Raw genomic sequence first — 25,280 nt, forward strand, 5'->3', positions numbered from 1 at the left:
TACAACCTTTCATTTACCTCCCTTTCTTCTTCTTGGAAATTGTAATAATAGGCGGTTAGTTAATGATTTATTATCCAACAGAATATTGTTTCATTTACAACAAATATCCAAAAACCAGGACAGAGAATGATCCGTGGCATGCTGACCTGGAAAGCCCAAAGATTGATTGCTCGTCCTATCAGATCCAAACAACCTTCAAGACATTTATAAAAAAAATAAAAATAAAAATAAAGGCTGGCAGACGGAATAAACTCTCTACTTTCAATCTAATGCACATTTAATTTACTGCACCAACCACAAAGCCCAGTTAATCTAGGAAGAAGGCGTCACTCAGCATTAGATATTTCAAAGTTCTGTCAAAGAAATCTGGGGGAAAGTGCACTTCTAGTTTGACTGATTAAACACCAGACTGGTTGCTGTTTATGTACCAACATGGCTGAAAGACAGAATCACAAGCAACAAGTCAGAATGACCAACGTCTGGCTCTGAGCTTGTGGTTATTTTCACCACACATCCATTTCTTGTAACTGCACCAGCGTCTTAAAATCTGACAGTCAAAGCATGCAGGGGATTCAGTTTCTGGCAGGATAATCCACACTATGTCATACTATAATGCAGAGTTTATAAAAATAAAATAAAATAAAAAAATAACAGAAGAAGTGAGTTATTTCATACAGCTTTTTTTAATCTGTTACAAACCCTTCCTAAATTGTACTTCCAAATGTTAACCAGCATTGCTGATATGAATGTCAGGATCAGGATGTGTGGCGACAACACACTCTTTACAAAAGTAATATCTCATGACCATGGGCTACTTCGTATTTTTTCAAAACGTAGTCATAACCTTAAAGGCATGGTTGGTAAATTTCTCCACAAACACTTTTTTTAATATTAGGGTTGATATTAATAATTCATGTAATGTGAAAAAGAAACAAAGAAAACCTCATCTGTAACAGCTGTAAACGGGTAAAAACTTTGACCAATGTCTGCCTCGAGGTACCAATCCCACGAACCAATCACGTCTCTCTGTCTTCCTGCTCGTACTCTACCCCCTGCGTGCACGAGCGCGTCACACTCCAAAGCACGAGCTGAGGTCCGCCTCTGGACCAATGGTGCTTGTGCATGTAAGTGAGGGGGCGGGGCTTGTCATGCTAGTTTTTTAAAATGAACCTTTAAGTCTCCTTCCTTCATTGTTAAGAAGATTTAAATACGAGGAACATTTTTAATCAGCCTTTTTAAAATAGTAAAGAAAGTGTTGTGTTACAGCCATCTATGTCAACGACACTGACACACACTTTTTATTATTTCTCATCAATGGCTGATCTTAAATATGAAAACAAAATGTGTCCAAGTAAGTGAACTCTTCCTCTGTGAACTGCCCGTCAGCACCTGTGGATCTGATCGGCCTTCAAGCTGTTCATTTGAACCTACTGATAATATTATAAGAAGAATACTGACAACTACATTGAGGGGAGGAATATCAACGTGAACACTGACTAAGTTATATCCCATCCTGGTCTAAAAAAAAGGTGTAATCAGTCAGATAGGGAAACACTGACACAGACAAAAACAGCTTTACACACTGACAGTGTCTCTCACGTAGACGTGTTTTAAGTCAGTGGTTTGAAAAAGTCCAGTGGTGTCCGGTCTGCTTTGATAAACTCATCAGTCAAGATGAGTAAGCGTTGGCTCTAAACAATATGTTTCATGGTCAGAGTACATGTTGGTGGTACTCGTAACTTTTCAAGTTGGAGCGAACAGGGTGGCAGGCGAGAGAGTCGGGCGAGCTGAGCGGGAGAACACACTGATTAGTAGCTGCGCGCTGACTCAGGAGCTCCACGGAACCAGCCACATGAGAAATGTCTTTCATCTCTGAAGGCAGGAGCCCACAACAAAGCGCGCGCGCACACACACACACACACGCACACACACACACACACACACACACACACACACACACACACACACACACACACACACACACACACACACACACACACACACACACACACACACACACACACACACACACACACACACACACACACACACACACACACACACACACACACACACACACACACACACACACACACACACACACACACACACACACACACACACACACACACACACACACACACACACACACACACACACACACACACACCCTGATTTTTGTCTGCTACATCTGACACACAACTGTCTGGCCTTGGCAGAATAAAAGCCAAATATTTGATGAATTCTTTTCATAGAGAGGTAAAGTCTCGGCCCTCTCCAATACTAGCTAGTTTATCAATGAAGCTATTAACCGGAACTTTCTTCACTGTAACTCATAAATATATGATTGACCCGAGTGTGTGAGTGTGTTGGGAACAATAGGCCCGCATATCAGTGTGTGGGGGTCAAACATATGAAACATCCTGACTCAAACAACACGAGCCTGTGCTCACTCAGCTCGCCCACATTTACACAGGGATCAATGTGTCTGTACTTCCCCTGCAGCAGAGATGGACTCTGATGACGTGCTGCCTCCACGGTTACAGCGGAGAGTAAAAACATACCATTCAGTTTGCTCATGCATCTCAACTTGCTGGCAAAATATACAGGTAGACCTAAACATAGCAACCGTTGCTATGAGGAGGTGTGGAAGGAACCCCTGGCAACGCTTCTAGGAAGAGGGACGACCCAAGCTTGAACACGAGCGGCGCTCCGTTTAGCGACGGGTGAGTAAAGAAAGATGACATGTCAGTCACGCTTTGAGGAGAAGACGTAACCCTCAGAAACGAAACCAAGGAGTCGACACAAACACTTCACAGGATTCACATTTACTTGCTAAACACACACATGTTCAATAAAAGGCCTCAGGATGTCGTGAAACTGGAAAAACACGAGTGACGCCAGCTAATCCACATAGCCAGACTGGTTTAGCCCAAAACGCTGAGCGTTCAGCAGCCCCATCGCTCTCCATGACGACTGGAGGAGTCAGAGCCGTTCTGTGTGAAACTCCGCAACTACAGGCAAATGTGTTCACTTAGCAGCCGGCCCACAAATGATATGCTTAGTACTCACGGCCGGCCTCGGCCTGGATCTCCTCCATGCGATGTCTCCAGGGTGGGTTCATGGGAAATGTTTCAGAGTGTGTGTGTGTGTGTGTGTGTTGGGTGTAACTACCTTATGTTGTGTGATAAGTGAATCAACACGTTCTTTTCAAGCTGATCGAGTTAAAGTGGTTTTATTGCAAAAAGAAGAAAAAAAACAAAGTACAGTAGGTGTTGTACCATAAAGTAAGTACGCTGACTGTTCAGGGATCGTTGTGGGTGTGTTTTATGATCGGTGTTCTTTAGTGCAAAATGGCACACCCAATACTTCAGTCAATATATCAGCAGACTGACACATACAGTCACTTGGTGTGTAATACTCTCGCTGAGTAGGAGATGTGTGGGTGACACCCTGGATCATTACATTTTGGTAGTGGAGACCTGGCCTGTGAGTCTGCAGTGGCAGACGTAGATTTGGTATTTTAAGTGTCTTCCTCCCTCGGGCTCCTCTTGGTTCAGCCCTCCGACAGTGAGTCTGACATGGACATCAAGTCAGAGTTTATGTGGAGAAATATTTTGGAAAAGTATGGACTTTTACTTTGCAGTTTTTCAGTTACTTGTAATACTATAACTAGTATGACTTTCTGTTTTGGCGAGAAACTTCTGGATTTATGAGCCAAAATGATAAATACAAATACAATACAATCCCAACAGTGAAACATGGTGGTGGCATCATTTCAGCTGCAGGGACAGGACGACTGGTTGCAAGGGACGGAAACCTCTTCCAGAGTGCTCAGGACCTCAGACTGGGCCGAAGGTTCACCTTCCAACAAGACAATGACCCTCAGCACACATCTAAAATAACAAAGGAACAACTGTGTGACTATCCTAGGCTGGCCCAGTCAGAGCCCTGATCTAAACCCAGCTGAGCATCTCAGGAGAGAGCTGAAAATGGCTGTCCACCAACGTTCACCATCCAGCCTGACAGAACTGGAGATGATGGCAGAGGATCCTCAAACCCAGGTGTTACAAAACTTGTTGCATCATTCCCAAGAAGACTCATGACTGTACTCACTCAAAAAGGTGCTTCTACTCAATACTGAGCAAAGCGTCTGAACACTTATGACCGTGTGATACTTCACTTTTTCTTTTCTCATAAATTTGCAAAGATTTCTACATTTCTGTTTTTTTTCTGTCATGACGGGGTGCTGAGTGTACATTAATGAGAAATAAAATGAACTTTTTTTGATTTTTAGAAAATTGCTGCAATGAAACAAAGAGTGAAACCTTTTAAGGGGTCTGAAGACTTTCCGTACGCGCTGTACGTACCATACACCCCTTGAATTAAAGGGCTACTTTTTATCGACGCTGCTCTTCACTTTCATAAAGAACAGCTGCAACAACAGAGATGTTAAAAGTCTAAATCTTACACATGCTGGCAGTGTAGAGACAAACGATCACAAAGCCTCTGAGTGGACGGGACACGGCGAGGTTCTAACAGATGTGATTGGACTCTGGCTGAATGGACCGAAACCGTCTGCTCTTTAAGGAATTACAGCAAATCAGACATTTTGTAGGATGGAGGGGGGAACGGAGGAGAGTGGGACTGAGGAGGAGAGTGAGAAGACGGTCAGCAGCTGAGCCAGTTACAGTTCATGTCCAACCCTTACACCAGCACCGAGCTCCAACCCCATCAACAGTTCCAGAGCGGGATGGAGGGACATCTGGAAGCCATAACGGGGATTATTTACAACCACAGTGAGGTAACGACACAAAAATGCTGCTCGCAGGAGAGACAAGGGAGACAGAGATGGAGGAAAAGGAGACAAAGAGAGAGAGAGAGAGAGAGAGAGAGAGAGAGAGAGAGAGAGAGGGAGGGAGGGAGGCTTTCCAGGATATGACATGTGAAGGGAAAATGGTGGAGAGTTGAGTAAGAGAGCCGGGATAGCCTGAGCGAGGCAGGACGACTCCAGAGGAGGTGAACTGATCACACTTCATAAGCAGACTGGGAGTTTTCTTACTCTGTGTAAACCTTTGCTGAGGAAATACTCTGCGTCACGTCATACAAAAAAAAAAAAAGCAAATGATACGACTGAATTCCTCTACCAGGGTCATAAATGGGCAGCCACTACTAGAAGTGATTTTTTTTTTCTGATTTAAGAGCAAATACAACTGATGGGGGAGGGAATAAAAAGTGTGAAGTCACTGACATCATGCTCCTGGCATTCAGGGATCCTTTTTTTTTTTTTTTAAGGTCGAGCGAAATGTAGTGGTTTGCAGTTCCCTGTGAAGTCACATGGTCAGAGGTTTTGCTGTCTGTTCCATTAACTTCTGATTCAAAATGGCTCCGTATGTGACATTTCGGTGCGTCTGTGTCAGCAGATACACGAAGCCAACTCGAGCTGCACCCGACCAGCGTCCGTCTCATTCTCAACTTATTCATCTGGTGTTTTAAGGGGAAGAAAAATAAACTTCTTCCAGACCGATTTTTCCTCGATAAAAAGGCTTTTCGTCTCCTGGAAACAACAGCTGCCTTATTATGACATCACTTCCTGGTTGAAACAGTGAAACGAATACAACCGACTGCTGTCTAAATAACACACTGAGGTCAAAGTAAATAAGTGTGATTCTCGTAATTTGGTCCTTAAAGGGAAAGTGACTCATTGCCAGAGGCCCTTCCAAAATAAAACCCTTCAAGCTAATTCCACTGCAGAAACACCCAGTAAACCTTCATCACAGGAGGAAACGGAACCAGGGCCCTTTAAGTCTCAACCAGAGCTTCTCCCAACACACACGTGTGTTTAGAGAGGCACGACCGACCCACCCAATAAAAGGGTTTCTTCGGGGTCTCGCTCTCTCATAGGACGCAAACACAGCCGTCTGATCCCAACAACCCCGACACGGGTTTGGCTGATGGCGCATGTGAGCTATGAGAGTGTGTGTGTGTGTCGGGGGGGGGGGGGGGGGGGGGGGGTTACACACACTGTTAAATCATTGATGAGTACTGGAAAGTCATAGGCAAACAAGGATTCACATAGCATGTAAACATGCCTGGGAGCATTAAATTGCATTTAATGCTAGGCTGCACACCACTGACACGACAATTCCCAATGCTGTCTGTCTGCAGTAACCCTCCCCACCCTCGCCAACCTCAAGTTCCCCTCCGCGCCGTTTTCCTTTCCCTGCCGTGCCCGCCCCATTTCCCTCTCTTTCCATCCCTTCATGTCTTCCCTTCCTTTCCACTCTGACGACTTGCTTCAGCGCCTTCTTCTTCTTCTCCTCCTCCGCTAGTTTTCCTCTCCCTGCCCTCACTGCGTCTTTCTTGTCCCCTCTCACTAATAAGAGGGCAGGGATGGTCAGAGTGCTTAAACTAAACAAGCTGTGCCCCGCGGCATTAAACACACAAACAGGATGTTCCCAAAATATTAAAGAAACCACAAACACCAGAGAAAAGGAGGGAGAGCCGAGGCAGACAAACAATAGATCCGATCTGGTGTTCACACAGTGAGGAGCGCTGCAGTGAGCAAACACCCGGGCCTTCGAGGGGCCGGGCTCCATCAGTCTTCTGAAGTCTGTACAGGAAGTGATCTCACAACTTCAAAAGAAGTCTCCGGGCCTTTACGTCGACCTCTTCAACAAGTGGATTCACACGATCCCTGATACTATCTGTGGAGGAGAGGAGACGCCAGGCACACACCAGGTGCTGCATTGTTCCTGTGCTGGTGCCGATAGTGACAGAACGAGGGACGTGATAAGACGGGGCAACAAAAAAAAAAAAAAGTCTGACAGATAATCTTCATTATGTTGCAAAATATTATGATAACTACGTCACGGTTTGATATTCCTGGAAGCAGATTTGCTTTAACCAGATCGTGTGTCATTTTCGTCCAGGTGATTCATTTCAGCAGATTTTCACCTGCAGCTTTCAGACACGTTCATCATTTAAATATCCAGAGAAATCTGTTGCTAGGACACTCAATCCCCCCCTTTGGAAAAGAGTTATGGGTTCTGGACCGGCCACCTGAGAGACTGACACAGACAGCTGCATGAATCGTCTGCTTTTTCCTGCCAGCCGGACCACTTGCTGCTCAGTCCCAGGAACAAATGACTGCATGGCAGCGTCTGAGTGCCGCTCACGAGCCAGAGCTCCCTCGTCAGCTCGAAGGGCGAACGGTGCAGCCAGAGAGCGAAGGGATACGACGAGGCAGACGCCGTGGGAACCTTCAGGAAACACGAGCAACATTTTCCAGTGCTGCGTGTGTTGGCGACTTGAACGTCCAAGTCTGTCGCTGAACCGTGGAAGATCGTCGGCGTCAGGCAGCACCCAATAAAGTTCACGATCAGTCGAATTAAAGTCGTCAAATACTTCAACAGAAGAGAGAGAGAGAGAGAGAGAGAGAGAGAGAGCGAGAGAGCGAGAGAGCGAGAGAGCGAGAGAGAGAGAGAGAGAGAGAGAGAGAGAGAGAGAGAGAGAGAGAGAGAGAGAGAGAGAGAGAGAGATCTCTCTCTCTCTCTGTGAGAGAGAGATCTCTCTCTCTCACTCTGCACTGACGCTGCACCATTTAAGGGTTTGATTCCCTTTGGGACCAACCATACTATAAATGGATCCTCCCACATAAATGAAAGCATCCCCTCGGTATTTGTCCTTTAAGGCGTTTCAAGCAGCAGTGAGGTGGACGGTGTTAAGGAGGACATCTCGATGGAAGCGGCTTCACACGTGAAAAGGGGGAGTTTAAAGTCTGGTATTATGGAGATGATGAAAGATGAAAGGAGGGAGGTAAAAACAGATAAGAGGAGGGGGTATGAAGAGAGATGAGACAGAGAGGGGTGGAGGAGGATATCAGAAGGAGAGGAGAAGAAGAAAGGTTCCCCATGGCAGTATGTGTCATGATGGAAGTAACCGGAGATCCCTTTCATTCTATGGAAACTTGTGAGGTGTAAAGCAAACAGGAAGGACCTAAAGCTATAACCAACATGAAGGAGACAAGAAATATGGCCGAGAGTAAGACGTAAGACGTAGGAGTATGTCCAGGTTCAAATTGGAAGATAAAACCATAAAGATTTGCTACTGAATAAAAGTCAGTTTTGATAAGTTAACGCAGTGCTGATTAAACTCAAGGCCCACTGATACGGACCCTCACATTGTCAGTATGCTTTAGTGCTCCAGAGTCAAGGTTATGTCCCCAAGGGAAAAAATTAAAATCAGAAGACAAGCTCACCCAGTGGTCGTTGTCTATGACTCACACATGTCACTATCAGAAAACTGCTACTAATTCACCTCTCTAATGCAGGCGGCAGCCTCTGCTCCTACCAGAGTATCATAGGGCCGGCCTTGAAGTTAGCCGGCACTGAAAGCTTGAGAAAACGCCTCAAAATGACCATTCAGGCTACAGCCATATCAAACACCCCCCCCCCCCCCCCCCCCCCCCCCCCCGTTTGCTCCAAAAAAGGACTAGCTTGGCTACTAATTATAACTTCCAGAAGAAAGGTGTCAGTGCTGGGACTTGTAACCAAAAGTGTCTTGAAAGTATGCATCTGGTAACAGCTGGACGTGTTAGGACGGGCCTCGTGTTCACAGCAAAAACAGAGATCCATGCGGCCGCTGCAAGAATAGATCTCAAAGTGAGGATACAGCAGTGAGGCAGGTTGTGTAGCTGATGGAAAAGCAGAGATCAGACCAGGGCGGGGCTTGCTTTAACACCGTTAATATAATACAGAAACTATCAGAAAGAAACGTGACAAACATTGATGATGAGCAGAGACGATGCACTGTCTTCCTCAGACATGCACTGGTTGTAGAAATACAAGTTTGCAGATTGCAGATACCACTGTTTGTTTTTCTCATGTTTGACAATAAAAACAAAGAGTTTGTTTAACAGGTGACGTTAAATCACCTCTTCTCTCAACCAGCAGTCATAAGATAACAGCATTACACTGATTTGACACAAAATAAACATCCGCTTCTGACATCGCTTCACGCCACATAATGTGCCAATGTATGTCAACATTCCCGATGTTGAACCAAAGCATATTAAAGGGGACATGGTATCCCCATTTTCCACCTTTTCAAACAGCCCCCCTGTTCTCTAAATGAAACACCTGTGCTCTGCTTTGGTCCAAATATATCATGAATCAAGCAGCAGAGGAGGTTTGAGACCCTGTAGAAACCAGCTCTCTCTGAACGCTCCGTTTTGGTGTGCGTCTCTTTAAATGCATCCTCCGTCTTCGCTGGAGGTGGAGTCCATTTTTCTCTGTGTGGTCAGACTCATGGAGATCACAAAGGACTGGATGGATTGATTTTACAGACACTCAGGTTACCCAAATGTTCAAAACCTCAGTAAAAGTGGATTTTTCATAATGTTTGCCCTTTAACATAATTCATAAACTATTTTCATGAATTCATAAAGTGACATGACGTAGCACAAACTCAAGACATTTTTAATTGAATACAGTTGTCTGGCCCGTTAAAGGATCCGCCCAGGGAAAACTCAAGCCTGATCCTTTTAGGACTTATCCATGAGCTCAGGCCGAAAGGTGTAAGCTGCGAGAACAAACAGTGGCCGAGCGGTAGCCGGCACACACCTAGATAACAGTTAGGAGACTAATGACCTCACTGATAAGCAGATTGAGTCGCAGCGTGGGAGGCTGCAGCGGGACGGCTACTTGTTTTGACGAGGACCTGAGACATGTAGGTGACCACATCCAGACTCTCCCAACAAGCTGAGAAACCACAGGCTGTACTCTGGTCTCTTCCACAGTCAAGTCTGGATGATGAAGAGGAGCCAACAGCATGCATGATAACACACACACATTCAGGCCTGTAACTAAAGCATGAGGGTGATATCACCTGATGTTTACTTAGTGTTTCCTCAATATAAGGGGCTGGAGTCAAATCATCACGCCCATTCAACCTGGAGGAGCCAGACTTTCCATGCCTGAATATTATTTATCAATATTTTCAGTATTATGAGTGTTAGTGTTCATGATGGACTCACGTCGGGTCTTTGAAGAAAATATAACAAAGAGAAGTTTTCCACCTGCTCTTTTGTAAAGTGTTTTGAGTTTACATGATTATCAATTGGTGCAACAAATACAGACTGATAATGTTGTAGTACTGGTAAAAAAAAAATAAAAAAAAGATGCTTTAACTAATACCATACCTCTAAACGGTTTAAAAAAGGTAAAAAAAAAATTTTTTAAAAAAAGGTAAAAAGAATTTAAAAAAAATGTCAATTAGTTTTTTTTTTAATTCGCTGTGTTTATGAGCATTTCAGAGGAATCAGCGGAGGATTCGATCTCTGAGAATCAGAATGAGGACGACGACATGATGAGTATAAGAAGTCACAGTCATTCAAAAGCCTGACTGGTGATATCTAACAGAGCTCTGACAAATTATAATAAAGTCATCTAATTAGCTGTAAGGTATTTGGCTTTTTCTCAGACCTTCAGACTGATAGACAAAACCCTTATCGCGTTGATTATTAGCTATTATTTTAAAATGCAGAAAACGTTTTCATGCGTCCCTCTCTCGACCCCTCTCTGAATTAGCCAGCACGGATGTTGAATTTGGGCTTACTTGAAACGCAGACTTTACAGTGAAGGTGTGGTTAGCTACAAGAAAACGCTCGCTGCTTTAAATCGTGCATGTGGTGAAGGAATAAACGTGGCTGCAAACTCTGGAACATCATCTCTGTAATAAAGGCCTCATTAACCGTACTTCCTTATCAGAGGAGGGTCAAGTCGAGAAAGGAACAGATTCTGAACAGACGGGAACGAGCTGCTTAGTGTGGCGCGATGACCAGCACATGGACGCTACTTATTGACATTATCGTGTTTAAAAACATAATTCTACTAAACTCCAGGTGCAGCATTAGTGACGAGTTTACGTGCGTTTGGTCCAGGCTTTTATAAAAACAGAAGATATCGAACGATCGACGTGCTTTCTCAAAAGTAAATCAAGCTAAAGTGGATAACAGTGAAGATGTTGAAGCACTGGCCTTTAATACTCAACCATATTGTTTACAATGTCTGACACGTATTCTGTGACGTCGTCCATGCTCGTGTGACGGACAGGGGGATGTTTTTTATTGAACTTCTTTATTATAGAAAGCTGATAGTTTGAGGACTAAACTCGGAGGTTCGAGGGGAGGAAACACACGCGTGCTATTTGGTAGAGCGAGAGTAACTTTGTCCACATTGTCCCGTGGTGTACGTCGACCCCTTTTAACTATAAAATATGTCCAATCAATAAACAGGAAGGGAGATGAATGAATCATCCTTCTGGCACTGATTGGTCTGACTTTAAATGCCTGAGGGGAGGGGGGAGGGGGGGACATTGGATTTGGGGGTGGTGACACTTTGTCATGAGCAGCGAGTCAAATTGTTGTGTCTGTCTCGTGACCTTCAGCACGAAGAGGAAACAGCGCGAGGCCGCTCTCTATATATAGAGGGGAATAACAAAACCACTCGGTGGAAGACAATCGAAACGACAACTGGAGCTGCGGCAGGATTTCCACGAGCAGAGACGTCTCAGGAGAGGCAAGGAGGAGCAGGGACATGTAGGAACTTACAGAGGAGGAGTACAGTAACACAGGGAGGTCACAAACTCTCCGTCACACACTGGACCACAACCCATAAAAGCCCCTTTCAAACCCGAGACCACCAAACCACTAAATCACTGTGAGGAATGTAACAACGCCGAGGAGGAAGTATGCTCACGAGTGAACGTGTAAACAGATCGCCAGGCGCCTCACAGGGGCTTCATGTTATCTCCACAGACAACACGCTGATGATTCAGAGCTCCGCTGACGGACGCACGGACCGCGAGACTCGCCGCCGTCAATGACCGCCATTCAGGTGGAAGGTGGCTGACACGACGCTCACCCATCCAGCGTTATTCAAGTCACGCGTCTCCACCGTGAAGACAGGGAGGTGGGGACATCGAGTACCAGAGACACGCACGCCGCCGCAGCAGCAGCAGCAGCAGCAGCGTGGATGTATAGAGAGGCCCTGAAATAGATCAGGTCACCGTCAAATTCGCCACCGCACCAAACAGCCGAGGTCAAAGCGAACCGTCGGTGTCAGCAGCACTGAGGCGGAGGAAGAAAGAGCACAGCACACAAACATCTGTGTGCTCTTTTCTATTTCAACTATTTCAATTTGTCCCCGTCAGTATTTATTATTATCTCCAGTTTAATCACATTATTAATCAATCACATTATTAATCACATTATTAATCACACGAGCAGGGAACAAGTGTGACTCAACTTCAACAAAGCTGGTTTATTAACCAGGAGTCATAAATGATGAGCCTTCCACTTCATGCCATCTCTCACAAGTGTGTGTGTGTGTGTGTGTGTGTGTATACACACACATATATATATATATATACACACACACACATATACATACATATTATATGGGGGGTATACATGATCATGTCTGATAATAATACAGGCTCCATTGCATTCTTAATATGGAGATCCAACTTCTTGACTTTTTATTGATTTTGACTCCAGGTGTAAATAACTGTTCTTACTCATAGAACAGAAAATGGATTAAAAACATCTACACACACACACATGTTGTATATGTGGCTGACTTACTGAAGGGGGCTTGCTTTAGGCTGTGTGACAGTCTTCAACACTCTTGCTAAGGAGATAAAATAACCTCTCTGTGGTGCGAGGTTGGAAAATAGTTTGAGCAAAATCAAACATTTTAAATTCACCTCTAGTGGCAACACGTTACCTTTCCATGGCGCACACACACACACACACACACACACACACACACACACACACACACACACACACACACACACACACACACACACACACACACACACACACACACACACACACACACACACACACACACACACACACACACACACACACACACACACACACACACACACACACACACACACACACACACACACACACACACACACACACCTTCTCTGTCACCAGGCAAAGCTGGGATCCAGCAGTCTGGGGGGGGGGGCGAGCGAGAGAGAGAGAACTGCAAGAGGCAGAGAGGGGGAGGACAGGAGGAGAGAGCAAACAGAGGAAATAAGGAGAGAGAGAGAAAGTCAGCCTAATATCTAACAATGACATGACAATGACAGAGTGTAAATGGAGGAGATGTCTGTTTGACAGCATGACTAAGAGGTGAACCGTAGGGAGCTGACAGACGGACACAAAGATGGGGAGAGTGAATGGAGCGGACTGGCACCAGTGGACAAAGACGCAGACCTGGCCTCATCTGAACAGCTGCTGTTCTCCCTAACGTTGCACCTCTGCTCCAAATTCCACAAGCAGCCTGGCTGTGAGGGGCCTGAGTCAGCGCTTTTCACTCACACAGCTGAGCCCGCTGCTCAAAGCAGCCAGGGGGATGCGCCGGCTACGGCACGTGCAGAGGGACAAAAAGCAGGCTAAGGTCTGCCGTTCTGCCTGGTTTCCAGATAGTGTGTGTTAGCCAGTGTTAGGCGTCTTAATAAAGGGTCAGCATGAAACTATGTGGACAGTTTTATTTCACTTCATCCTGACAGATCGAACAACCCGCCTCTCAACAGTGAGCTTCTCTACTGGGGGGAGTGCAGACATGTGGACACAATTAGTGCACGTTGACAAACTCAATCCAAAGGTTGAGCCAGCTTACAAAATGTCTTCTTCAGGTCAGATTATTATTAAGATTATTAAATTAATCCTGACGCACATCGCATCACATCTTCTGATCAATAAAAGAAAAAAAGAAAAAAACATCATGATCATGTTTCATGCCGTATCGACCGGGCCGATCTGACTCACACGCTGCATCAATCAATCTTTTTTTTTTCTGTACGTAAGAAATGTTCATAAGAAATGTTATCTTAAACGTTTTACAAAAAGATGGTCAAAGACAGGAACAAAAACGGGAGCTGGGAGACGATGCAGGATGGATTTCCTGCTGTCCACTTCCTGAACACTGAGGCCGAGGCAGGATGACCGAGGCTCCGACACGTTTAAATAATCCTGAAAGTGATCCAGAGGGTCTAAAGACAAACATCCTCCACCGGCTGAGTTGTTAAAGCTACGGCTAACTTGTCCCATGTTAATCTAAATACTTGGATTTTAAACTAAGAGGTCCAACAGGAGAGACCAGATTCTTCATGGACACACAGACCAGCAGGAGTCAATAAGCCTTTAGAGCATCAATAATTAAAACACTAAACATATCTGTGTACTGTGCAAGTGATCGCCCGAGGCAGAGACAAATCAGTGTGAAGACGGCTGCCTCACGTCTCCCCGTGATGCTGCTGCTGCTGCTGGGTTACTGTGCCAAAACCTCGCCATGGCGTTTTTCCTGCGTGTTCTAGAAACATCCTGTGACAGAACGAGGGAGGGGGGGGGACGAAGACGAAACCGACGGGCCAGAGGAGATCACATGCTGCAGTTTAGTTCAGGCTTATTTATGAACTCCAGTCGTGACGAGGCTCCTGAGGGCTCTGGGTTTTAGAGCAGCTAATGGGTCTCATCCTGGGGCGGCGGGGCGGGCGGGGCGGGGCGGGCACGCTCCCGTGCTGGTAGATTTATAGGAGTGCAAAACGCTGGGTTGAGCTTCCTTTGTGCTCCAAAGTTTAAGTAATTTTCCACCCATAACCCCTCCACTTAGAGAGACTGCTATAACAAAGCAAACTTAACTTCATAAGAACAATTACTCAAATTACAGAGGAGCGTGGACGTCGAGTGGAAACTGAGGGGAAGCCAAATTGTGTGTGTGGCGATGGACCAAGAAGTCAAGATCTCCTAATCCCTGGATTTATCAGAGGCTGAACATCAACTTTTCTCCAAACAGGGCGAGTTCCTCCTTTAATCCCAACAGAGTCACTATTAACACTGAGATTAGCACAAGAAAGCCTCCTCACACAGACACGCGGTGGGATCAGGAGAAAGTGGAGATCATAACTGATGAGAGGTGGATTGTGGGTCCTCCCCCCCCCCTCAGTGTGACTCTGCTGATCGCCACACAGGAACGAGCTACAAACCCTGAAGACCCTCCTTGTGCCTGTGTCGCACCCGCTGCTCCGCGGCTAAGAGGAGACATTCAAGTGTATTCATTCAGTACTCACTCCTGCGTGTGCTCCTCTCCGTGACCTCCTCAGAGAAACATTTGACCCCTAAGAAGCCCAAAGGTCAAGGTTTACCAAAAGGCTGATTTCACCTCCGCCTGATCTATCTGACCCTCCAAACACTTCACGGAGTCAGACAACGCTTCGTCCCCTCAGCATGTGTACCCAGGCCTGAACTTGAATCCATTCATTTCACTTCTGATGAACGCTTCATTTCAGATTGGATTCCAACCTTTAATTCAGTTTCATGAAAAACAGAACGGGAGGAAACGCAGGGGATTTTTATTTTCAGCTCCTAACTCAATAATCGATTCTTACATGTTTACCAGCGAGAGGAGCTTCCACTCTGTCTCATCCACTGACACACACACACACACACACAATTCTTAAGAGTATGGGAAGAGACTAAACTATGCGAGCGAGGGTCGAAGCCAGTTGGCTGAGGGATCGTTTGGACTGAACGGGTGGAGGGGGCGAGTCGCTTTCCCAAATTCACCCTTTGGCAGCGTCAAAAAAATCTTATGAGAAAACAATGTTGCTCTGTCTGGGTCTGTGTGTGTGTGTGTGTGTGTGTGTGTGTGTGTAGACTTCGCTGGCAGAAGATAAGGACGAGTTGCTAATTGCTCCTCTGTTCTGAAGACTCATTAGAGGGAGAGCGCGCTGATGTGTTTTTTTTCTTCTTTCACGATGAACCGAGTGGAAAACTTGCACACGATTCAAAGCGCTGGATGTTTCTCTTAAGCCTCGTGTTATTTTCCCAGAAATCAAACTCATCGTGCATGCTAATGCCTGGAGCTTCTATCAGCGTTTCCAAAAACAACGATTCAGACAGTCAGTTAGAAAAAAGAAAAAAAAAAGGCCATTTATTGTGTTAGCTTAAGTTAAACGGGACTTGTGGAGGCTCATGTGCACACGAGAGTGTGACTGAAATCACTGCAGGTTTCATTAACCTCCATTTCTCTGTTCTATGAAGAAAGTGGAATCTGTTCATCAGGGTCTGAACTGTCAGCACGGGAAGTGTTCTCGTTTGTAGTTTTTAGTGCATTTGAAGTCCAATTACATATCAGACACCTTATGTATGTGCATATTTTTACTAGCTCTTTCATTGATGCATATTTTTTCTTGCTAGCTCTCGATTGTTTTTGCTGCTGTAACACTGTAAATGTCTCCGCTCGCGAGATGAATAAAGGATTATCTTATCTTATCTTAGAGGCAGCGAAAACAAGGCAGAGAGTCATCCATGCTAACGACACACCAGCAGTAATCTGACCATGATGTAGTCATCTCTATAAACAGGTCAGCTGACCTTCCACTGCACATCAAACAGCGTCTGGTGAAGCTACTCAGCGCTAACGTCCTCAGACTTCCTGAAACGCATCAGAGAGGATCGAGCCACGCCTCCTTCAACACAACCGGCCTTTTTAAAAAGTGCTTTTCTTCTTCTCCTCTCAAAGACAAACTTCACAGTGTCTCCTTTTTTTTCCTGATATTGTTACTTCGTCAAACAGTCCGAGTAAACCATCTCGTGTCGCTGAATTGTGTCAGAGTGAGGACGCTGTTCCACGTATACTGTCGCACCGAGATTCAACGAATGATTGGACGCCACATCAGGACGTTATAGACCAGAGGTCAACGCCACATTGAAAGGGAAGTTCTGCTATATATATAGATCATCTATATCAGACAGTGACAGCTCTTACGTGCACACGCCTCATTTAGACCCAAACTGGCCTCGGCTTCCCCGCCCCACCGGGCCTTAAAGTCCAACACATTGTTCTCTGCCTTCAGATATCTCCATGAGCTAAAGGGAGAGCGTACATCAGCAGAAGTCAAGCGTAGAGGCGTACACGATGTACACAGCTGTAAAGCTGGCCCCGTTTTCACCGACGACACCGAGCTGAAAGGGGGCGGAGTCTGACATATTTCATCTAGAAATGGATTCTCAACTGGTGCTCGTACAGGGACGAGGACAATGGAGCTGAAGAAGTCGCTCGACTTGACTGTGCTTTGTAAAGGCAGCGAGTGTGATTTAATGTGGGAGAAAATGTATGTAAACTGAAGGACTGCTGATTCCTAACAAGGGGGAGAAATGACATAATGTGCGATTATGCAAGTATATGCCTGGTGCTAAAAAAGGCCCATCCTACGGAGCTCGACTTCTTTCTGGTAATGCTGCAGAAGAAAGGAAGAAAAGAAGAAAAGAAAACAGAAACAATGAGGCGAATGCAGCAAAGTGAGGCAGCTTCATTTTCATCTCTCTGCACTGACTCAAGAGACGGACAGCTGAGCAGAGGTCAGCCAAAGACAGCCAACAGGCGCTGCAAGGGAAGGGTGAGGTAGAACAAGGGGAGAGGGGAGAGAGAGAGAGAAAGAGAGATGGGAGGATGAGAAGAAGTGAAGGTGAAGAAAGAAGGATAGGGGGAGACACGGGGGGGGGGGCATTTGCAGTCAGATCCCGAGGGTCCTGAAAGACTGGCTAATGACCTGTGCAGCATGCTGTCCTCTGTGAGACTGGGGGGGGGGGGGGGGGACAAGCCTTGCCACTTGCTACTTTCTGATGACACATCACAATTAGCAGCATGCATGCATCTGCTCCCAGACGCAGTGTTAAAAGTTATCTGTGACATATACACGGTAAACACAGCTCACCCTCGGCATGGACTGCAGCAATGCAGATACACCGATCCAGGCTAGCCATTCATAAACCTTACTAACAGTCCTATTAGAGCTTAAGCAACACACCCAGCAGAGCCCACTAATGTAACACTGCAGTGAGTTATTGAGTCCATACAGAGCGGACCCTGCAGTGCACAACAGACGACAGCTTCTCTCTCTCTCTGAAGCTTCACTGTGCTTTGGGACAATGAAGATCTGAAGTGTCTTCATGTGTCCCTCTGCTCGACCCCCCCCAGGACTATTAAAATGTGTGTGTGTTTATTCCACAGAGAGGGAGTGTGTGAATGACTGTGTGTGTGTGTGAAAGTGGGGACGAGTAAAAACAGACTGGGTGAGAAGAAGAAGGGGGAAAAAAAAGTTCCTCCAGCGAAGACGAAAACAACATGCTTTGTGGCCTTGCACCTTCCCAACAACACCAAAACATTGGACACAAAGTGAGCCAGTGAGTACACAATGACACAATGTGATCCAGCTGTCCCACTTCCTGGTATGACATCATGCCCCCCCCCCCCCCCCGTTCCTGTTCTCCGTGCCTGCGACCGGATAGACAGACAGGAAACAGCAGAACAACCAGAGGGCTAACAAGGATGTCCTGACAGAATCCAGCACTTAAAGGATTGAGAGTCTTTTGCTCATATCACAGATTGAGACGAGTGAAGCTCCTCCTGACTCCGCACGGAGCGACGGACTGTAAACGCAGCGTCTCCTCACTTTCTTCACTTTCGATGACTTTACTATCTGACGAGCTTTTATCAGTCAGCGCCTCGTCCTCCCTCCCACATCAGCACCGCCTCACTATCAACACGCCATTTTTTATTTATTTTTTAGCGTCAGACTGAAGTGTCCAGAAAGAAAAGCACATTTCCTGCCCGCTCTCAGATTATGGTGAGGTCCAAGTTGCTGGCCTCGCGTACAGCCTTGTTTGTTCTTGGTGGAGTTTGCCTGTGAGCAGAATTCAAAACCATGTGACTCCAAATGTTTTCTTTTGGAACCATTGCGACTCAAGTTCTTCTGGTGGCCGCTCTTTTGGCCCTTTTCAATAATGCTAATAACAGGGAGGAACACCAGTCTTTGAACTATGAGATAGCCGAGTTAGGCAAAACCACAATAATGTGTGTGTGTAGTGTGTGTAGTGTGTGTGTGTGTGTGTGTAGTGTGTGGTGTGTAAGGCATGCTGCCAATAAAAGCCTTGCAGGGTGGAGCTCACATCAGCTGCAGCTGAACAGCTGGCCACTGCGGGCGAAACAGAGTGGAGACGGAGAAAAGGTCAGGCTGCCACCCCCATGTTTGCTTTACTGCGGGCTGGCATGGCTACCCATTTTCAAGCAGCTGCCCTGCAATCCGCTTCCCAAAACAGGGAAGGAGATCAGGAAAAAACAAAAAGCAGGATATGATGACGGGAAAGAAGAAAAAAACTATTTTTTTAAAAACCACGGCCGATTCCTGTCCAGAGACGGAGCGGCGAAGTGTCAACTTCAGTGCGTAAGCTGCAATACGAAGCCTCCCTTTATTAGTCATGAGCCCATTGTGAACTATAAATACATTCACTGCTCAGTCATGTCTCGTCATCATGTGGAGCTCTTCTTCTTTTAGGAATTAAGGATGTGCACGCTGAGTCAATGAAACCCCTCCAGTGTTCAGAGTTACACGTCCTAATGCTCCACAACGACTGGACAGGGCGCCCGACGAGAGGCACCGATTGGCCGTAATTCTTCTCTCTTAAAACGGGGATGAAGGTGCACGTAGGCTGTGGCAGGTTAAGCTGGTCTAGTGCTGCGTTGCAGTTACCGTGGGAGTGGGATCTCGGAGCTGGGGCGAGTTCCAGTTGTAAGTCAGAAAAGCGACGTGGACACCTCCAGGAGTATCTCTGTTTTGTTGGCTTACACCAGACGAGAACGACACTACAGGATACTATCAGAGTGATTGATTTAACCCCACAAAGAGAGGAGCAAGCAGCTAATGAACACCAGGTTTACATCCTCAACGTTAAGGTTGATGCATGTAGCATCCATGTTGGACTTTAAATCGGGCTAACACATGTTCTCAAACTTTCCGAGTAGTGAGTAAAACTCCGCGGGGCGTTCCAGGTGACACCTGGAACCTGGAATTTCCAACTTCTGAGATCAACTGGAACGCAGCATGTAAATCACACGACCAGGGAAGGAATAATCACATCCAGCACGGGTGTGTGGTCGTTAACGTACAAGGAGGACCAAAGGCTGGCCCGAGCTCGCTATGCTAACGTTACGTTAGCCCCACGAGGCAAACCAATCGGACATCGTTTGCCCCTGACGCTGTGATCCCGAGGTCACCGCTGGTTGGAGTGCCGCCCGACCTTCCCGTCTCTACGCCCGCGACGTCCGCAGCAGCTAAAGAGGTGAAATCCCTCAGAATAAAACAAAACATTGTTTCACAATAAAGAAACGTGTTCACATGGTTCACACAGCAGATCATAGGAGGAGTACGTCCAAGCACAGGAGTCAGGCTACAGCGTACTTTCCCATGTAGACTTCCCTTTGTGGCTGCAGGTCACGGAGGGCTCTCTATTTCAGCTCAAATGAGGTCACCAAACAAGAAGAAACGCTACCCCAATCCAAACATTTGTTTTTCTCTTCCAGCTCGTATACATTCCTGGGAAGAATAGGGAACATTGCTGAACTCGCTGTAGCAAAAAAAAAAAAAAAGGTACAGCGCGCAGCCACAAAGACTCTTCCTGTCAGGTCTGATGTGAGGTGCAGAGGTAGGCAGATCACTCAGCACAAAGGCTCTCAGCTTTCATGAGCCCATCTTGAACCATTTCTGTGCATGCAGACGTAAACTGTGTTTAAGTTGGACTGTTTAATCAGACGGATCCAATCGTTTCATGTGGGCGACAGTCAGATCTGTGACCTCTCTGTCTCCACTAAATAAGTGGCTGTCATGATGTTACGCGACTTCTTCTTCTATCATCTTAAAGCCGATTAGATAGTACAGAGGGGTGAGTGACCCTGTGTCTGCCAGCACAGAGAAACATGGGAATGGTGACCCCCCCCCCCCCCCGTCAAGAACAGGATGAGACTTGATCTGAATTAAAGCAGATTTTTTGTTTACGTCTCCAGCAGAACGGTGAGGTCTGCCGTCACGTGATCTATCCTGATGCTGAGGCACGCCCGACAAGCCTCCAAGAGTCAGCTCCTGTTTAAACGTCTTTCTCCTCCTCCTCAGTCAAGGAGTCAGATTGTTTGTACTGAAAAGGTTTGTGGGGTCAAAATGAGCTTTAGACAGTTCAGCTGGTCACGCATGTATAGAACAAAGAGACAGTCGTGTTTTTATGAGAACGGTATTAGTTGCATTATATTATAATTATATAATTGCATTGTAATATTTATTTATGGGACAATTTGTGCAACAACATTCGATCCTTATATGCACTGTGCATGATAGTGTTCATACTGTTTATACAGACTTACATCTTTAAGCTACTGGCATTTCAACTGTTCCTTTCTGAGGCATGTTTTTAATAGCTCTTTAATTGATGCACATTTTTTCTTGCTAGCTCTTGATTATTGTTTTTCATACACTTATATTTTTATCTATTTTATTTTTTTGCACTGTGTGATTTTCTTCTGCTCTCCTGCTTTGCTGTTGTAACACTGTAAATGTCTCCGCTCGCGAGATGAATAAAGGATTATCTTATCTTAGTATTTCTTTTGAATGGCGAGGATCCACTGAAGTGAAACAATCATCCTGATCAGAAAATATCATGACTCTCTGTTTTGATTCTACAGTTAGGGTTGCTATCTTTCCAACGTCCGAAGTTGACTCAGTAAATAATAATAATCCTTCAGGACGGCCTGCTCCTCTCCCAGCGACCTGTGACACAAGAGGTTTACACGTTTATGCCTCTCTCTCGTGTCGGACATGTTTAGAGCGAAGAACAGCCTCACCGCCTGATGTGTCCAAACAACAACCAGTCAATTCAATTCACTGATATTAATTCCAGCGGCTGGAGGTTTCTGGGGTTGAACGAGCCGCGACGTGGGACTGTGACCGCACGGACCCACGCACGTGCTCGCTGTCACAAAGATTGAAAGCGTCAGCATCATCATCACAACCTGCCGGCTCTCTGTACAGAGCGGCGAGATGGGACAGGTCGCTGGGAGAGGAGCAGGCTGTCCTGAAGGACTGAATCCGTGCGACATGGACGAACACATCTGGATTGGACTTTCACCTGCAGGAGAATAGCTTCGTCCATTTAAAGAGAGAAAGACCTCTGAAGCTCCGCCCCCTTTATTTATCCAGCCAGAAATAGATGCATTAAAGCAGAGAATGGATTATTGGAGGTTGTGGGGTGAACCAACTTAACGTCCAGATTCGAACATTACCTCCGCATGTCCTGTCCAACGCGGCCTCTTGAACATGGACAGACAAACTGCAGCTGTTTTAAAAGCTGTTTGACTGATCCAGAGAAGTAAAAAAATTAAAACAAGATTGCCAGTAAAGACTCCAAACTACACTGGCCTCCTGTGATGATTCTGTTTCATAATGCCTTCTGTATTATTCATGTGTCTCGATGCAGGGCTGGGATTTGCTCCTGCACTGCCTGAAAACTGCTGCAGCTTCTTTTTCAGGGCTTTTAAAAAAGGACGAGCAGGCCAGCCAGGCATGCTCCGGCAGCTAGCTAGGCCTCTGCAGCAGATCCAACAAAAAAAAAAAAGAAAAAGGTGAGTTGTTCACATTCCTGCTTCATGCACAAACCAAACCCTGTTGTCTCACACACACACACACACACACACACACACACACACACACACACACACACACACACACACACACACACACACACACACACACACACACACACACACACACACACACACACACACACACACACTTCTGCACAAGTGATTGAGCTGTTTGTGGTTGTGTGTGTGGTCCCCTCTGCCTCCACTGTTTTGTTTTGTTTTTTGCTCCCCGAACCTCGCTCGACAAAAAAGGGAACGGGAAAGTTATCAAACAGCGAACTCGTCGCTTCCTCCTGATCACTGATCGGATCCTGAGTGAAACATCGAGAGCGTATCACTCAGCTCTTTCTGCTGCAATGGCAATAAACAGAGCGCTGTTGAATTCATGACAATGACTATCTGATAAGAGACAGCCAGGTAAGATATCAACCAGCTTCCACCAACACACCCAGAGAGAAAAAAAGAAAAGAAAGGGAAACTAAGTGGGATGCAAAGGTTATAAGTGATGGTGTGGAGGATCATAGTGCATGTTCATGAGCTCTTTCCTGGATTCATATTGTCTGTTTAAGATCGAGCTCACTGTGTCCTCAAAGTGATCCATCTTTTTCTGTACTTTCTACCATCTCCAGTTTGATTGGTCTTCTTCTCTTTAACGCGTGCTCCTGAAACAGGTATTTTTCCAAAACATATAAATCACGTGACTACACTGGATTTTAAAAAAAAAAGGCAATGCTTCTAGTTTCAGGGAGTGTTTGAGAGAGAGGAGAGCCCCTCTATTACTATAAAAGGAATGTGATGGTGAAAGGGAGGGTCACTGCACCACCAACATTAACACACTTATTATCTCGCAATAAAGAACAACAAGACAAGGTGGCTGGATACAAATCAAATCATGCTTACCCCAGTCCAGAAACTCCAGGATGTTTTTCTCTCTCCTGAGAGGGGAGTTGTTGCACTCATCGTAGAGACACACCAGGATGTCCAGCAGAGTCTCCACACTCAGACACTGACCATTAGACTGAGCTGGACCGTCCAGGATCAGCTTCTCCAGCTTCTTCAAACGCACCTCTCCAGACATGATGATCACTCCGGCTTATTGCGTGTGTGTGTTTGGGGGGGGGGGTGAAGTAATGATGATGGAGGAGGTGAGGTCGGGGAATAATCAAAACACCTCCCCGGCCTGTTTGGTTAGCACACACAGGCCTGTAATAGAAGTTCTCTCACCTTGAGCAGATCTCCACTAATATTACAACTTGGTCTTTTTGTAGGTAAGCCGGAGCTAGTGCGGCGTTAACATCGACCTGTTCGTCATCTTTTTTATTTGGACATCCAGGATCCAGGAGGTGGACTGCACTTCCCCATGTTTATAACACCCGATCCCCCACTGTGCACACACGGAACAAGAAGTGGACCCTGGCTGCCCCGGGCCGGCTGATCCTGATGGGAGTCCTCTATGTTAGCTGGGAGTTTCAGATCCTCTCTGGGTTGAAAAATCAAAATCAAATTGAGTAGAGCCCTTCTGAGTTGTTGTGGCAGATTTTATGAATTCTCCATTCTTGCAGCAACCCACAAAAAAAAAAGAAAAATGCAATGGCAGATCTGCAATGCTACAAAGCCCCAGCGCCCCTCCTCTGCTCCAGGACTGACACAGGCTTAGTTAGCAGCCTGCTAAGTTAGCCTCGGAGCTAACCTCAACCTTACTTTTCCTCGCTTCTCAATGCCATCGTTGCGCCCCCCCCTTTTTTTATCTACAAGTTCACATATAATATGCAATCGTGTCGCAAGGGATGTCTGCTAGTTTTTAACGCTTCCCTGCGGATATTTTTTGTCATCCAGTTGGAAATTATTCCGTTGTTTTGTCAACTCGGTGCAGGCAGATATGCTCTTTAAATCCCATTCTTCGTCCAGAAAAAAAAGCCGTCTCTTTAGTTTCTTCACTTCAACGCCACTGTTTAGTTTCACGTCCCAAAAAAATAAGTTGGGGCTTCAAAAAAATGCAGATTTAGTTTTTGAAGGTTAAAGCGGAGCTCGTTTCACGTCAAAAGTGGGGAGGAAAAAAAACTGTGGTCTTGTTCTTACTTATTCCAGATACGGGACTCAACCTAAATCCCCCCCTCCTGTCCTCTGCTCTGCCTCGGTCGCTTCTCGCCGTCTTTGCACAGTCAAGCTACCAGCAGCCTGCTGACAGAGACCGTCCACAGTGGAGATGACCCAGTGAGCAGCTCCAGTCGTAACGTCGCGCGGGATCATGGGAAGCAGGGCTCGGGCTGTAAAATATGAATGGGATAAAACATGGACGCTTGTCGGTGACGCTGCTGGCATTCAACAAAAAAAACTCTTTATGATCCCCGTCAATGTGACAAACTTGTTTTAAAAGTGTCTTAGCTGAACTTCTATACGTTTAAAGGCCGTCTTGTGTGTAATTTCTACAAAAACAATATCGATATTATTTGACTTTCGCGCATGCGTGGATCGGAGGATCCTTGAATCGGCCATCTTTGTTCTGCCATAGTCGGTACCCCCATCCATTACTTCACTGCCGGCGACCTATCTCCCAACAGTATAAGGTGTCTGGTAGCTGCTGCAGGCAAAATCCCAGATCATCATCATGGCGCCCGTCACAGCATCTGCTGTGCGGAAGGGGTGGGTGGGGGGGGTTGTTGGTGGGGGCTGTCAATATTGTGAATGGAAACTGCGGGTTGTCTGTCAGACTGCTGGTGACGTGGT

The 25,280-nt window shown here is 46.0% G+C and overlaps 1 protein-coding gene across 6 annotated transcripts in view; it reads right to left on the minus strand.

Moving 5' to 3' along the window:
- Positions 1-24,786, minus strand: part of cdc42bpab (CDC42 binding protein kinase alpha (DMPK-like) b) — a 68,655-nt gene extending 43,869 nt beyond the window's left edge. For all 6 annotated transcript variants that reach the window (XM_079353261.1, XM_079353258.1, XM_079353257.1 and 3 more), the window contains exon 1: positions 23,454-24,786. In XM_079353261.1, the coding sequence (XP_079209387.1) occupies positions 23,454-23,631 (178 nt within the window). In that variant the 5' untranslated portion in view covers positions 23,632-24,786. The remainder of the gene's footprint in view (positions 1-23,453) is intronic.
- Positions 24,787-25,280: the final 494 nt, after the last annotated feature.

Source organism: Symphodus melops (assembly GCF_947650265.1).
Source record: "Symphodus melops genome assembly, chromosome: 1".
Lineage (NCBI taxonomy): Eukaryota > Metazoa > Chordata > Actinopteri > Labriformes > Labridae > Symphodus > Symphodus melops.